The 14,849-nt window shown below is 43.8% G+C and overlaps 1 protein-coding gene across 1 annotated transcript in view; it reads right to left on the reverse strand.

Moving 5' to 3' along the window:
• The window catches only part of rhoj (ras homolog family member J), a 49,568-nt gene that overhangs the window by 11,998 nt on the left and 22,721 nt on the right, over positions 1-14,849 (reverse strand). The window contains exons 2-4 of the mRNA XM_072568341.1: positions 10,087-10,145; positions 965-1,129; positions 486-581 (exon numbers count right to left, since the gene is read on the reverse strand). Coding sequence (XP_072424442.1) covers positions 486-581; positions 965-1,129; positions 10,087-10,145 — 320 coding nt within the window. The remainder of the gene's footprint in view (positions 1-485; positions 582-964; positions 1,130-10,086; positions 10,146-14,849) is intronic.

Genomic DNA, 14,849 nt, shown 5'->3' on the forward strand with positions numbered 1-14,849 from the left:
ATGTACCAAGTGCTGGCAAATGGGACTAGATTGGGTTGGAATATCTGGTCAGCATGGACGAGTTGGACTGAAGGGTCTGTTATTTCCATGTATAACTCTTCCAAACAGCTGGCATAGGGAAGATTGGCTGATTGGCCTCTTTTCATGCAATTTCCCTTTAATTTACCAGAAGAAACTATAACACATTACTGTTAGCCAATTTCTTTCACTTAAAATAAACCCATACAAGCCAACACAACAGAAGTTTTCATTCTTAAAGGCTTTCTGTTTTTTTAAAGAAAGAGAAAATGTAATAGCATTGAAGCATCAGCTTTGTTTTCTGGAGAACAGTTCATGACAATGCAAGATTCTGTCCCCCATGCAGTCGCTAACTGCTGCATTACTGTGACCAGTCTTGGCATAAAAAAGGCTCCTGCATGAGACTTGCCTAATTTTGAATAGAGTCAGAATTCTTATCATGCAAAACTCTCCAAAATAGGAATTACCTCTTTAGCCAACTTCACACCTTGTTCGTATGTGATGGGCTTTTCCTTCATATGAATTAATCGGGCCAGTGTTTTGGGATCATCTCTTAGATCAATCTGCAAAATATATTTTAATGGGAAAATGTTAGACTTTCATATCTACTTTCCAGTATAATAACTTTACCAGAGCACTCACTGTTGTTTACCACGAGAGCTAATTTCCATAAAATAAAACTTGATGTCCTGTGCAATGGAGAACTGAGCTGTCAACTTATGAAAACACTTTCACAGTCTGCCTTCAGGTTTTGCTACAAATGTGACCGTATTTCACTTGGAATATATCAGCTCACTTATTTTGCAGTTTTCTTATTATTTCCCTTAAGTGAAAAACATCACCCACAGAGAAATAAGGTTTTAATGGAAAACTAATGGTTTTGCAAAGAAGCTAGATGGAGTGAGAAAAAACATCCATCCCAGGTCTTTGTAATGTGGTATCATACCTGAGTTCCAATCAGTACATAAGGCACATGCGGCATACATGCTTTAAGCTCAGGCACCCACTCCTCTTGCACGTTGTGGTATGATGCAGGATTTACCACAGAGAAGCAGATCAAAAACACATCAGTGTTTGGATAAGAGAAAGGTCTCAGTTGATTGTAGTCCTCCTATAACAAATAAGAGGAAGCCAAAAGTAGTATAGAACCTTATCAACCCAAATTTATTCAGCTTTATTCAGACATTAAGTTTACTTGTACGCTTGCAAAACATTTTAGAGCACCTAGCCAAGATTTTAACAAGTTACATTCACAGAAGAAATCCAGGTGGCTGGATTCACCTCCTCAATGCAATGGGTTTAAACGAACATTTGACTGCATAGACATTTTCATAAATCAGTTTTAAAATAAAATACAAGGCACTGTGCAACAGGTAAACAGCTTTTTACAACTACTCAGCTTTCAGCACCCATTTAAAGGGCGGCACTCATAACTTATCTTTGATTTTCTCACTCTTCAGAGCATTTACTAAGCACATTCTATGCAGAACATTGCACAAAAGATTAATATTCACCACTTAATATCAGTCCATAGATATTTATGCAATTCCACATTCTTTAAAAAGCTAAATGGGTGAGAATTCTACAATGCATAATTCTATAAAGTATAGCTTGATATTTAATGAGGAAGCCAATCTTCAACTTTTTAGAAGCAGTCTTCCTATAAGCCTATTACCTCAGATAGTCAATTAAGAATCAGTCTTAAGATCAACTATAGGCAGTACAGCTATATTACAACAAAACAATTTACATCTTAAAAACAATAAAAAGAGTAATGCTTTCATATTGATAGTACTCCATCCACCAGCCAGCTTGGTGACAAACTGCACAATTAGAACAGGATCTTCTACTGCACAATTAAAAGTAATTGACAATTTTCCAAGATTACAAAGCTGATGTGGTGCTGTCTCAATTTTATACTGCATGCAGTAACTGCATACCCATGCATATAAAAAACTAAAACCACATCACATGTCAAAAGGTATCTGAATGAGCAAATAGAATTTGAAAAAAAAGGGAGTCTGTTAAAAGGAGTACACAAACATTAAGAGAGAGTTTCATATTATTGCCAAGTGGTTATTCATAAAATCAATTTAAAGTCAAAGAACCTGAATTCTCCCAAATTAAAAGTACGAAAAACTGAACAGTGGAATGTTACTACATCATTCCATTTGACTTCACAGCATGAATCAGTCAATGGTGCAGCACAATTTAAGATTGAAGCACCAGAAAGATACAAAATATTGAGTTATAGAGAGCTATTCACTGCCAAAATATCATTATTGATTTTATTAAATCAGGTCTTTTTTTCTTATCGAGAGCCAATGATTTAACTTGGCATTTAATAGAATATTTTTAAACAAAATAGGATACAAATAAGCCATTGACATTGATGGTGGATGTTGGAAACAGTGAAGAGGTTCCATTTTTTAAACAGTGAATGCAGGGATTGCTGAAGCAACTTTGTTTAATGTCATATTCAAACACAAAATGTTAAAGAGGCAGAAGGGAGGCCTGAATTTTTCAGAGACTCCCTCAAAAGTGAGAAAAGAGAGGTGGGTGGCTGGTGGCGATGCACAAAGGCTTTTTGTGGTTGGAAATTCAAAGTTTTGAAAGGGTAGACTGTGCCTTCAGAGACTACCAGTCAGCGTGGCTGGTTAAAGAGTGATAAGCCAGTCATAGATGCCACAGAACATTACCCAGGTCCCATAGCAAAAAGAGTGTTAGGGGGCAATCAGGAACTGTGTTCACTTGGCATTGCTCAGGTGGCACATGAACATTCAGTACTGACACACTGAAGGAGGCGGATATTCCACTGGTACCACATGTCCAGAAGAGTAACAAGGCTGCCAAGGATAAGTGAACAGCACCTACGATGAAGAGTTTATGCTCAAAAACATCAACGCTCCTGCTCCTCGGATGCTGCCTGACCGACTGTGCTTTTCCAGCACCACACTCTCAACTCTGATCTCCAGCATCTGCAGTCCTCACTTTCACTTACCTAGAATGGAGTCTCCAGCTGGCAATGCAGGCATGACTCTCAGGCCCCCCAGAGGTGAGGAGATGTTACACCTTCCACTGGGAAGCTAAAACCCTGGGCAATGTGAGAACATGGAAGGGAAAGGAGAGACAGGACAGCTACTGAGGCCACATCCTCAATACAGAAACCACCAAAGACGGAGAGAGATGCTTGGAGATGACAGAACTAGTGCCACAGGGGACTAACTTTCCAGGTAGATGGTCACAGACAGATGTCAGTCTCATCGTTGAATGCCTTGCTGCACTGGTCACAAGATTGGTAGAGGTCCTCAAAGTCCTAATGTCTTGACCATCTTTTCTTGCTGCAGATCTTAATATTACTTTTAAAAATCTGCAAAACTCACCAACTTGTCACTGATGGCCATGGGGGACAGGATATTCATTTAGAGAGAGATCACAGCAGGGTACATCTCCACCACTCAATCCAGCCAACTTGTCTGACTGCAGTATTAACTTCCTCCATGTGTGTACTCTTTCTCCAGAAGACACAGTCATGATGCCTTCACCCTCCACGACTCTACGCTGCCTCAGATTACACTGAAAGTGCAAGAATGGATCCTTGGTGACAAGGGACATATTTGTGAGCTAGCTCCTGGCCCACCACGGGAAGCATCAGAGAGAAGATAACCAGTGACACCTGATCAACAGGCCACTGGGCTTCTGAAGGTGTAACTCCAGTGCCTGAACCAGTCAGGTAGTGTGTTTCAATGTTCTCTTGCTAGAGTCTCAATTGTTGCGATGATACACTGTATTGTCCTGAAACTCAACTGTATTACCATGTAAATACATTGTGGTTACAACAGTAGGCAAGAAATTTCAGTGAATAACTGACCCCCAAAGCCTTTCTACCATCTACAAGGCACTAACTAGGAATACTCTCCACTTGGCTGGATGGGTGCAGCTCCAATAACACCCAAGAAGCTTGACACGATCCAAGACAAAGCACAACTGGCAACAAATCTACATGCAATCGCTCCCTCCACCATTGATACACACTAGTACACACTGCTGATTCACAAATCAAACTGCTCCAGTTGACCCATTGTCTCAGCCTGCTCCTGCCCCACTGACCTAATCTCTTCCTACCTTGACACTGTTCTGTCCCCCCAGGAACTCCCCACCTATGTTCGGGACACCACCCACTCCCTTCACCTCCTGCAAGACTTTTGTTTTCCCGGCCCCCAACGCCTCATCTTCATCATGGACATCCAGTCTCTGTACACATTGATCCGCCATGAAGAGGGTCTCCAAGCCCTCTGTTTTCATTTCTTCCTCTCACGCTGTCCCAACCAGTACCCTTCCACCGATACCCTCTCCTTCCAATCCTCCCACTTCTTCCAAACGAAAGGGGTAGCCATAGGAACCCACATGGGACCCAGCTATGTCTGTCTGTTTGTCGGGTACATGGAACAGTCCATCTTCTGCAGTTACACCGGCGCCAACCCCCACCCTGTTCCTCCACTGCATCGATGACTGTATCGGCGCCACCTCATGCTCCCATGAGGAGGTTGAACAGTCCAACTTTACAAACACCTTCCACCCTTACCTCAAATTCACCTGGACCATCTCGGAAACCTCCCTCTCCTTCCTGGATCTTTCCAACACCATCTCTGGCAACCAGCTAACCACAGACATACACTACAAGCCCACCGACATCCACAGCTACCTAGACTGCATCTCCTCCCACTCTACCTCCTGTAAAAACATCATCCCTTATTCCCAATTCCTCTGCACCCGCCACATCTGCTCCCAGGATGACTAATTCCACCTCAGAAAGTCCCTGCTGGCCTCCTTCTTCCACGATCTCAACTTCCCTTCCAACATGGTTGACGATGCCCTCCAGCGCATCTCCTCCACTTCACACACCACTGACCTTGAACCTCACCCCTCCCAAGCAACAAGGACAGAACTACGCACCCCCCCATCCTCACCTTCCACCCCACCAACCTCTACATACAACGCATCATCCTCCATCACTTTCGTCACCTCGAAACAGAACCCACTACGGGAGGTATATTTCCCTCCCCACCTCCAACAGCGTTCCGAAAAGACCATTCTCTCCGCGACTCCCTCATCTGGTCCACACCTGACACCTTTGCCTACCACTGCAGGAAGTTCAAAGCCTGTACCCACACCATACCCCTCACCTCCATCCAAGGCCCAAAGGGATCCTTCCACATCCATCACAAGTTTACCCGTAGCTCTACCAATGTCATCTACTGCATCAGTTGCACCCGGCGTGGTCTCCACTACATCAGGAAGACAGGACGTCTTCTTCCAGATCATTTCAGATAATATCTCTGGGACCTGCGCCCACCTCCCCCACCACCCCATGGCTGAATACTTCAACGCCCCTTCCCATTCCATTAAGGACATGTAAGTCCTGGGTTTCCTCCATCGCCAAACCCTTACTACCTGGCCCCTGGAGGAGGAACACCTCATATTCCACCTTGGGACCCTGGGATAAATGAGGATTTCAACACCTTCCACATTTCCCCTCCCCTCACATTATCCCAGTCCCAAGCCTCCAACTCGGCACAGCCCTCTGGTCCGGTCCATCACTCCCCCCTGACCTACTACCTTCTCCGCCACCTTCATCTACCGATCGCTTTCCCAGCTACCTCACCCCCCCTCCCCAACCCCACCCCCCACTCCCATTTATCTCTCAGCCCTGGCCCACAAGCCTCATTTCTGATGAAGGGCTGATGTCTGAAATGTTGATTCTTCTGCTCCTCAGATGCTGCCTGACCTGCACTGACCACTTCCATCTAGAAGGACAAGGACAGCAGTTATGTGGTAGCACCATCACCTACAAATTTATTTCCAAGTCAAGATGCCACTGTACCTTTGGCATCACTGGGTCAAAATCTATGTACTGCCACCCTAACAGTGTTGTGAGTGTACAAATACCAGATGGACTGTCGCAGCTCACCAACATCTTTTCAGAGGCAATTAACGATGAATAGTAAGTAATCCAGCCAGAGATGCTCATGTCCTATGGATGCAAAAATGAGAAGAACAACTTTGCTCTGGATATTAGAACTGCAACTCCCTTGTAAAATCTTACATACTTCTGGGGAAGATCGTAGCTTTGGCAGAAACCACAGATGCCTGCTCGAGGAACAGAAGCAGGCTTCACAATGGATGCCATCCGAGTCTGAGTGAATCCTACTAAGGACCACAAAGCCGATTGTGGAATGGTTAAACCACAAATTCATTCTGCGCTCATGTTGGCTCTCTGCAAGAAGAATTCACCTACTGTCACTCATCCTGCATTGCAGATAGCCCTGCAAATCTTTTCTTTGAGATCATGGTCCAATTTCCTTTTTGAAAGTCATGACTGAACCTGCCTCCACCACACACTGGCAGTGCAGTGCAGATTCGAATCACACACGCACCAAAGGATTTTCTCATATCATAATTGTTTCTTTTGCCATAAACCTATAATGGATGTAGGTTTGCTCGCTGAGCTGGAAGGTTTGTTTTCAGACATCACCATACTAGGCGATATCATCAGTGCGCTGCTAGATGAAGCACAGGTGGTATGACTCGTTTTCTATTTATGTGTTTGTTTCCTTGGATTGGTGATGTTCTTTTTCTCAGGGGGCAGTAAATGAGATCCAAGTGAATGTGTTTGTTGATAGAGTTCTGGTTGGAATGCCATGCATCTTGTCCTAGGATGGATGTGTTGTCCCAGTCGAAGTGGTGTCCTTCCTCATCCGTATATAAGGATACTAGTGAGTGGGTCATGTCTTTTTGTGGCTAGTTGGTGTTCATGTATTCTGGTGGCTAGTTTTCTGCCTTTGTCCAATGTAGTGTTTTGGAACCAAATCTGCTGAGAATTTCCAGCAATTGCTGATATTAACTTAAATCTATGTCCCCTGATTCTCAATGAAAAAGTAACTCTATTTACCTTGACTTTTCCAATCATATTCTGAGCACCTCTTCCAAATCTCCTTTCAACTTTCTCTTCTGCAAAGAGTAAACTGTCCCAACTTCTTGAATCTATTGAAATTATTGAAGCTACACATCCTGTAACATGTCTTATGAACTTTTTCTGAACACACTCTAATGCCTTCACATTGCTTCTTGAGCTGAACACAATACTCCATGACACACACCAGTGTCTAACACAGGTTCAACATGCTTTAAAACTCTACACTCCTAGTTATGAAATCCATGACGCTAAATGCTTTATTACTTATTGAAGGTTGAAAGGATGATGTGTCCATATAGTCCCAGGCCTCTATTCCTACAGCCCCTTTAGAAGGGTAGCCATTATTTTGTACTGTTCCTCCTCCCTTCTCCTAGTAAAATTATGTTACACTTGATGTAATAGCAGAAGTAGGCCATTTCTGAACTTGTGCCCTGTACAGCGTCTAGGTCATTTATACAGATCAGGAAGAACAGGGTCCCAAACAGTCATAGGGAATGCCACTACAATCTTCGACTACTATAATTTCCTGTCACACACTCAGTCAACTTCTTATCCATATGTCTAAATTTGCTTTCAACTCTTGTTATGTAGAAGATCATGTTTACTAAATTAACAGGCTTACTCATCAACCCTCACTTCAAAAAAGCTCCAGCAAGTTAGTTGAACATGAATAAATTGTTATTGGTTTGATTTAAATAAATTACCTTTTCTCAAATGACTATTAAGCTGTCCTGAACCAATATCTGTCAGAGTACGTCGGTTGGTAACTATATGTCTAGAAAGATGTGATGCGCTGACTTTGTGCTAATTGCTTGGGAAGTTTAATTGATAGTCCTCTTGTTCAGAAATTTCAGGTTGTGGTGGGCCCAGCACATACTTGGTGCCCACAGTTTAGAAATGAAAAAGGATATGATGTTGTGGTTTACGAGCAATTCAAGAGTTAGTAGATCCTCTGACCATAATGATTCACTTCTCCTTGGTTACGAGTGTGGTAAACATGAATTGGATAATTGCAAACATAGCAAATGTTTTATTAACTAGCACCTAGGGGAGCCAGAGTGATCAAATATTTCGGAAAATCAAAAGGCACGCATAACTGCAGTAAACCTTGATGAAGCAAAGCTTCCAGACATAAATATCTCTTAAAACTCTATGTAAAAACATCAACATATCTCTTAAAATCAATGTAAAAACATACTAAGTAATATAAACATAATGCCCATATCACATACTTTATTTACAGCTAAATACTGACATTGCAGTTTTTGAAACAGAAAATGTTGTCAGTTTATCAAGATTAGTTGAATAAGATGCCAGTTAAAACAAGTTTGCTGATCCCACCCTGCTCCAAAAAGGGAGAAGAATTCTGGTAAATATTGGCCAATCAATCTACATCTGCAGTAGAAAATCTACAAGAGACCACTGTCAAAGTTTAAACGAATTCGTAATTGTAGACTTGGAAGTTAATAATAGACACTCAGTATGAACTTGTTGAAGGCAGATCATATCTGATAAACCTGATTAACTTATTTTGAAGTAACAAAAGAGGCTAATAAAGGTAATAGAGTGTATGTATTACAGGGGAGGTGGTGATCTTGTAGTAACGCCACTGGATTAGTAATCCACAAATCCAAGTCCAGACTCTGGAGGCATTCATATGAATCACATGGCAGCTGGTATAAATAATTATTCAATGAATAAATCAGGAACTAATCCCCCACCTTTGGTGTTATTGCACTGCCTTGATGGACTTGGAATGCAAATTGATTATTAATTTGAATCTAGGGTGACTTTGTGGTGTCAGACCATAAGATATTGGAGCAGAATTAGACCATTTGACCAATTGAGTCTACTCCACCATTCAATTATGGCTGATACATTTCTCAATCCCATACTTCTGCCTTGTCCCTATAATCCTTGATCTCCTTATCAACCAAGAAGTTATCTTCACTAGTCACCACCAAATATTCTTTTAAAACAAAAAACCCCTTTATCCCTACATTTCTGCCTTTTTTGATAGCCAGATAATATTTTACAGTATTTTGCCTATGACACCATGGCTCTCATCTTATTTACCAGCCTCCTATGCGGTACTTTGGTAAAGGCCTTCTGTAAATCCAAAGAGATCATGTACACTGGCTCTCCTTTGCTAACTTGCTCATTACCTCCTCAAAGAATTCTAAAAGATTTGTCAGGCATGACTTTCCCTTGACACAGGCATGACAATTCAACTTTATTTTACCATGCATTTCTACATTATCTGCACTCTCACATTTAATAATGGACTCTAAAATCTCACCAACAACCAAGGTCAGGCTCACTGATATATAATTGCCTGTTTTCTGCCTCCACCCCTTTTTAAACTGGCGTGTTACATTAGCCATTACCCAGTCGTTGAGGACACTCCCAGACTCCAGTGAATGCTGAAAGATCACCACCAATACCTCCACAACTTTCTCAACCTGTACTTGAGTACAAGGGTCAATAAAATCTGAGAAACATGAGAAACTTTGGGAGGACAATTACTCAAAGAGAACTAATTTGCACATTTATCAAGAAATGCATGGCTGTAGCAATAAATTGGATATACCTTTCCAAACAGCAGGCACAGCCATGTTGTCACACTAAGATTCTACACGATTATAATTTTAATTTACATTTATAAGTAAAACTGAAATCCAAAAATAGTGTTTTACATCACTAAACAAAACAAAATTAAGCCAGGTCAATCTTGAAAGCAAGTTACCCAATTTGGTCTCAGTACGCAGGAAGCAATTTGATAAAATTTTAAGCAAGTCTAATAATTTGTAGGATGTGATTTTTAACTTTACAAGTATCTGCAACATACTTTCAGCTGTTACAAAATTAAGGTACCATTTCCTGTCAAAGCTGTTAACATATTTTACAATTGCCAAATTATTTGTGCCCATCTAAACAACTAAGTACTGAAAGCCATTTTAAACTTATAACTAAATCCTCCATATAACTTCGATAATTTACTATACAGACCCAAGCCTAAAAGTTTATTTGGTGCAAGAATCTCAATATTTTGTACATAGTCAGTAGAGTGTGAAATTCAGCTTTTTTCATACCTGTCCAGCAGTATCATATAGACCAAGCAAATGTTGCTTTCCACCGACGGTGATGGTTACTGCAAAGTAAAAGAATTAAGTTAATTGCTACTCATAGGATTATTTTCCTATGGATAGCAAGTAATTAACTAGAGTTCAAAACATCAAAATATAAAATGTTAAACATCAAAAATCATGCATTTTATTTAAAAAATGAGAAATGCTTATTTTACAGGCATAACTATTAGTATAAATAGTGTGACTTTTTTAAAAAAAGCAAATTCGATCGAATTTATTGTCTATGCTTTTGAAATAAGCTAAAATGTCCAGTTAAATTTTCCATTTTCTGAAGACAAATACAGAGGAATATATAAAAATCAGATTAAAGGTTTAAAACTATGCTAACATTTATTTTAAAAATGGTTTAAATTCAGAAAACCTAAAATAATATCACTATTCCACATGCCAAAGTAAATTTGCCAGGTGAAGAGAGCTAATGCAGGTTACATATTTGGTCCAAATACTTTACATGCAAGCCCCTTCATCCAGCAGAAATGAGGCTTCAACTTCATCAACATAGGCTGATTAGATTCCTACAAAATAGAACAGCAAGATACTATTCCATCTACAGAACTTGAAAACATTGCAAAAAGACAAAATTGTAGCAAAATAAAAAAAAGCATAGGTATATCACGGGATTAGTAGGATACACATAAAAAGAGATCTTCAATATGACATGCCCAAATGAAAGCTCCGCAGCTCAGCTAAAGTCAATTTGCTCCAAGGTTTGTGCAGAATAAGGTCACAAAGTCTGGCTTTCCTTCAGTCTACTTCCTTTTCTCCTGAAGGCATGCAGCTCCACAGGTGTTCAGTAGAACCTCTAATAGTTATTTTCTTAAAAATGAGCTCCTTTTCTTGATGTGCTCATTCGGAGACATGCCAGGGTGTTCTCTACCACCATCTACTGCAAGTCTACCTTCAATGAGCAACATGCACATTGGCTTTAATTGGCAACCTCTTCAAAAGGGTTGAGTGCGGGGTGCTTGAGAAGCATTATAGGTCAGGCAGCATCCAAGCAGCAGAATGATCAGGAGTGAGTGATGAAGACCTTATGCCCGAAATGTTGATTCTCCTGCTGCTCGGAGGCTACCTGACCTGCTGTGCTTTTCCAGCACCACACTCTCGACTCGGATCTCCAGCATCTGCAGTCATCACTTTCTCAACCTCTTAAAAAGGGCTTTGCATGCTTGATGTTGTACCTCCAATTTGTCTTTCAGATCCAATTGACAGAAAGCACAGAACAGTTTTCTGTCTCAAAACACAAAAAAAGTTCTGAAGGGTCACTGGACCTGACACATTAACTCTGATTTCTTTCCACAGACACTGCCAGACTTGCTGAAATTTTCTAGTTTTGTTTCAGATTCCCAGCATCCACAGTTCTTTTGTTCTTTTTTTACAAACAGGTTTCTGTACTTAGCAAGAATTACTATTTATTACAAATAAATATTCTAGTTTTAATGAAAAAATTATGGACCATTGACATAACTCTACTAGTTAAAGTCCTATCAAGATCTTCCGCTCCACACCTGCAGCAATGCGCCAGCACCTAACCTCTCGACAGTCAGCCCTGCCTCAGCTCAGGGCCACACTCTCTCAGAATTGCAAAGGACCCACTCTGTACTACATCCTCAGGAGAATTCATACTCTCAACAAACAGTGTTTCAACTCCATCTCAAACATCAAAAACTGAAAGTACAACAAACTTTTTATCTACCCACCTCCATAACCAGCGCTCCTCAAACATTCCAAAAGATTCCCCCGGCCTCTGGAACTGCTCGGATGCCATTAGCCATTCAGCTGTTGCAGTTGCCACACCCATGCTGATTGATGATGTTACTTCCGCCCCCATCATTGCCACTCCCACAACCACTTCCACCCCTCACAATTCCTCGTGCATCACACGTGACATCACTTCCGCCCCTCACATCATCGCTGATGTCACACACTCAGTGACTTCCCCCACCCCTACTGTTGTGTCTGCCACCAGTTCTGCCCCCACCAACACCACTCACCTGCATTCTGCTGACACGCCCCCCACAGATCCCACTGTCACCATTCCTGGCCCCCAGAACCCCGAGGGGAAAACCACCCCGCTCATGACTCCACCCCCATTCCCCCCACCATCACATCCACTTCAGTTACTGGCTCCACCCCCACTCCCAGCTCTACACCCATACCAGATCCCAGATCCCAGCTCCCAGCCCTGCCGAGTTTTTATCATCCCTCCAGACCTTCCCCTCACTGAGGACGAACGATCAGTCCTCATCAAAGGACTCACCTTCATCCCCCTCCATCCACGCATCAATGAATTTAATACACACCGTGACGTCGAACAATTCTTCCGCCGCATCCACCTCCGAGCTTACTTTCATAATCAGGACTCCCGCCCACCTTCCGAGGACCCTTTCGCCCACCTCCAACACACTGCATCCACCTGGACACCCCGTGCTGGCCTATTACCTGCCCTCGACCTCTTCATTTCCAACTGCCGCCGGGACATTAATCGCCTCAACCTGTCTACCCCCTCCCCCACTCCAACCTCTCACCCTCACAACGCGCAGCCCTCCAATCCCTCTGCTCCAATCCCAACCTCACCATCAAGCCAGCGGATAAAGGGGGCACAGTGGTAGTCTGGCGCACTGACCTCGACATCGCTGAAGCCAAACGCCAACTCGAGGACACCTCTTCCTACCGCCTCCTCGACCATGACCCCACCCCCATCACCAAACCATCATCTCCCAGACCATACAGAACCTCATCACCTCAGGAGATCTCCCACCCACAGCTTCCAACCTCATAGTCCGGGAACCCCACACTGCCCGGTTCTACCTCCTTCCCAAGATCTACAAGCCTGACCACCCTGGTCGACCCATTGTCTCAGCATGCTCCTGCCCCACTGAACTCACCTCTACCTACCTCGACAATGTCCTATCCCTCCAGTCCAGGAACTCCCCACATACGTTCGAGACACCACCCACGCCCTCCACTTCCTCCAAGACTTCCGTTTCCCCGGCCCCCAACGCCTCATCTTCACCATGGACATCCAATCCCTCTACACCTCCATCCGCCATGACCAGGGCTTCCAAGCCCTCCATTTCTTCCTCTCCCGACATCCCCAACAGTATCGTTCCACCGACACTCTCATTCGTTTGGCCGAACTGGTCCTCACCCTTAACAATTTCTCCTTCGAATCCTCCCACTTCCTCCAGACCAAAGGCGTAGCCATGGGCACACGTATGGGCCCCAGCTATGCCTGTCTCTTTGTTGGTTACGTAGAACAGTCGATCTTCCATAATTACACCGGCACCACTCCCCACCTCTTCCTCCGCTACGTCGATGACTGCATTGGCGCCACCTCGTGCTCCCGCGAGCAGGTTGAGCAATTCATCAACTTCACCAACACATTCCACCCTGACCTTAAATTTACCTGGACCATCTCTGACACCTCCCTCCCCTTCCTGGACCTCTCCACCTCCATTAATGACGACCGACTTGACACTGACATTTTTTACAAACCCGACTCCCACAGCTACCTGGATTACACCTCTTCCCACCCTATCTCTTGCAAAAATGTATTCCCAATTCCTCCACCTCCACCGTATCTGCTCCCAGGAGGACCAGTTCCACCACAGAACACACCAGATGGCCTCCTTCTTTAGAGACCGCAATTTCCCTTCCCACGTGGTTAAAGATGCCCTCCAACGCATCTCGTCCACATCCCGCACCTCCACCCTCAGACCCCACCCCTCCACCCGTAACAAGGACAGAACGCCCCTCGTGCTCACCTTCCACCCTACCAACCTTCACATAAACCAAATCATCCGCTGACATTTCCGCCACCTCCAAAAAGACCCCAAAAAGATATATTTCCCTCCCCACCCCTTTCCACCTTCCGCAAAGACCTTTACCTTCATGACTACCTGGTCAGGTCCACGCCCCCCTAAAACCCACCCTCCCATCCTGGCACCTTCCCCTGCCACCACAGGAATTGCAAAACCTGCGCCCACACCTCCTCCCTCACCTCCGTCCAAGGCCCTAAAGGAGCCTTCCACATCCAAAGTTTTACCTGCACATCTACTATTATCATTTACTGTATCCGTTGCTCCCGATACAATTTCCTCTACATTGGGGAGTCTGGACGCCTCCTTGCACAGCGCTTTAGGGAACATCTCCGGGACACCCGCGCCAATCAACCACACCGCCCTGTGGCCCAACATTTCAACTCCCCCTCCCACTCTGTCAAGGACATGGAGGTCCTGGGCCTCCTTCACCGCCGCTCCCTCACCACCAGACGCCTGGAGGAAGAACGCCCCATCTTCCGCCTCGGAACACTTCAACTCCAGGGCATCAATGTGGACTTCAACAGTTTCCTCATCTCCCCTTCCCCACCTCACCCTAGTTCCAAACTTCCAGCTCAGCACTGTCCCCATGACTTGTCCTACCTGCCTATCTTCTTTTCCACCTATCCACTCCCCCTCCCCCCAACCAATCACCTTCATCCCTCCCCCACTCACCTATTGTACTCTATGCTACTTTCTCCCTACCCCCACCCTCCTCTAGCTTATCTCTCCACGCTTCAGACTCTCTGCCTTTATTCCTGATTAAGGGCTTTTGCCCGAAACGTTGATTTTACTGCTCCTCGGATGCTGCCTGAACTGCTGTGCTCTTCCAGCACCACTAATCCAGAATGTGGTTTCCAGCATCTGCAGTCATTGTTTTTACCT

Source organism: Chiloscyllium punctatum, chromosome 4, assembly GCF_047496795.1.
Source record: "Chiloscyllium punctatum isolate Juve2018m chromosome 4, sChiPun1.3, whole genome shotgun sequence".
Taxonomy (NCBI): Eukaryota; Metazoa; Chordata; class Chondrichthyes; order Orectolobiformes; family Hemiscylliidae; genus Chiloscyllium; species Chiloscyllium punctatum.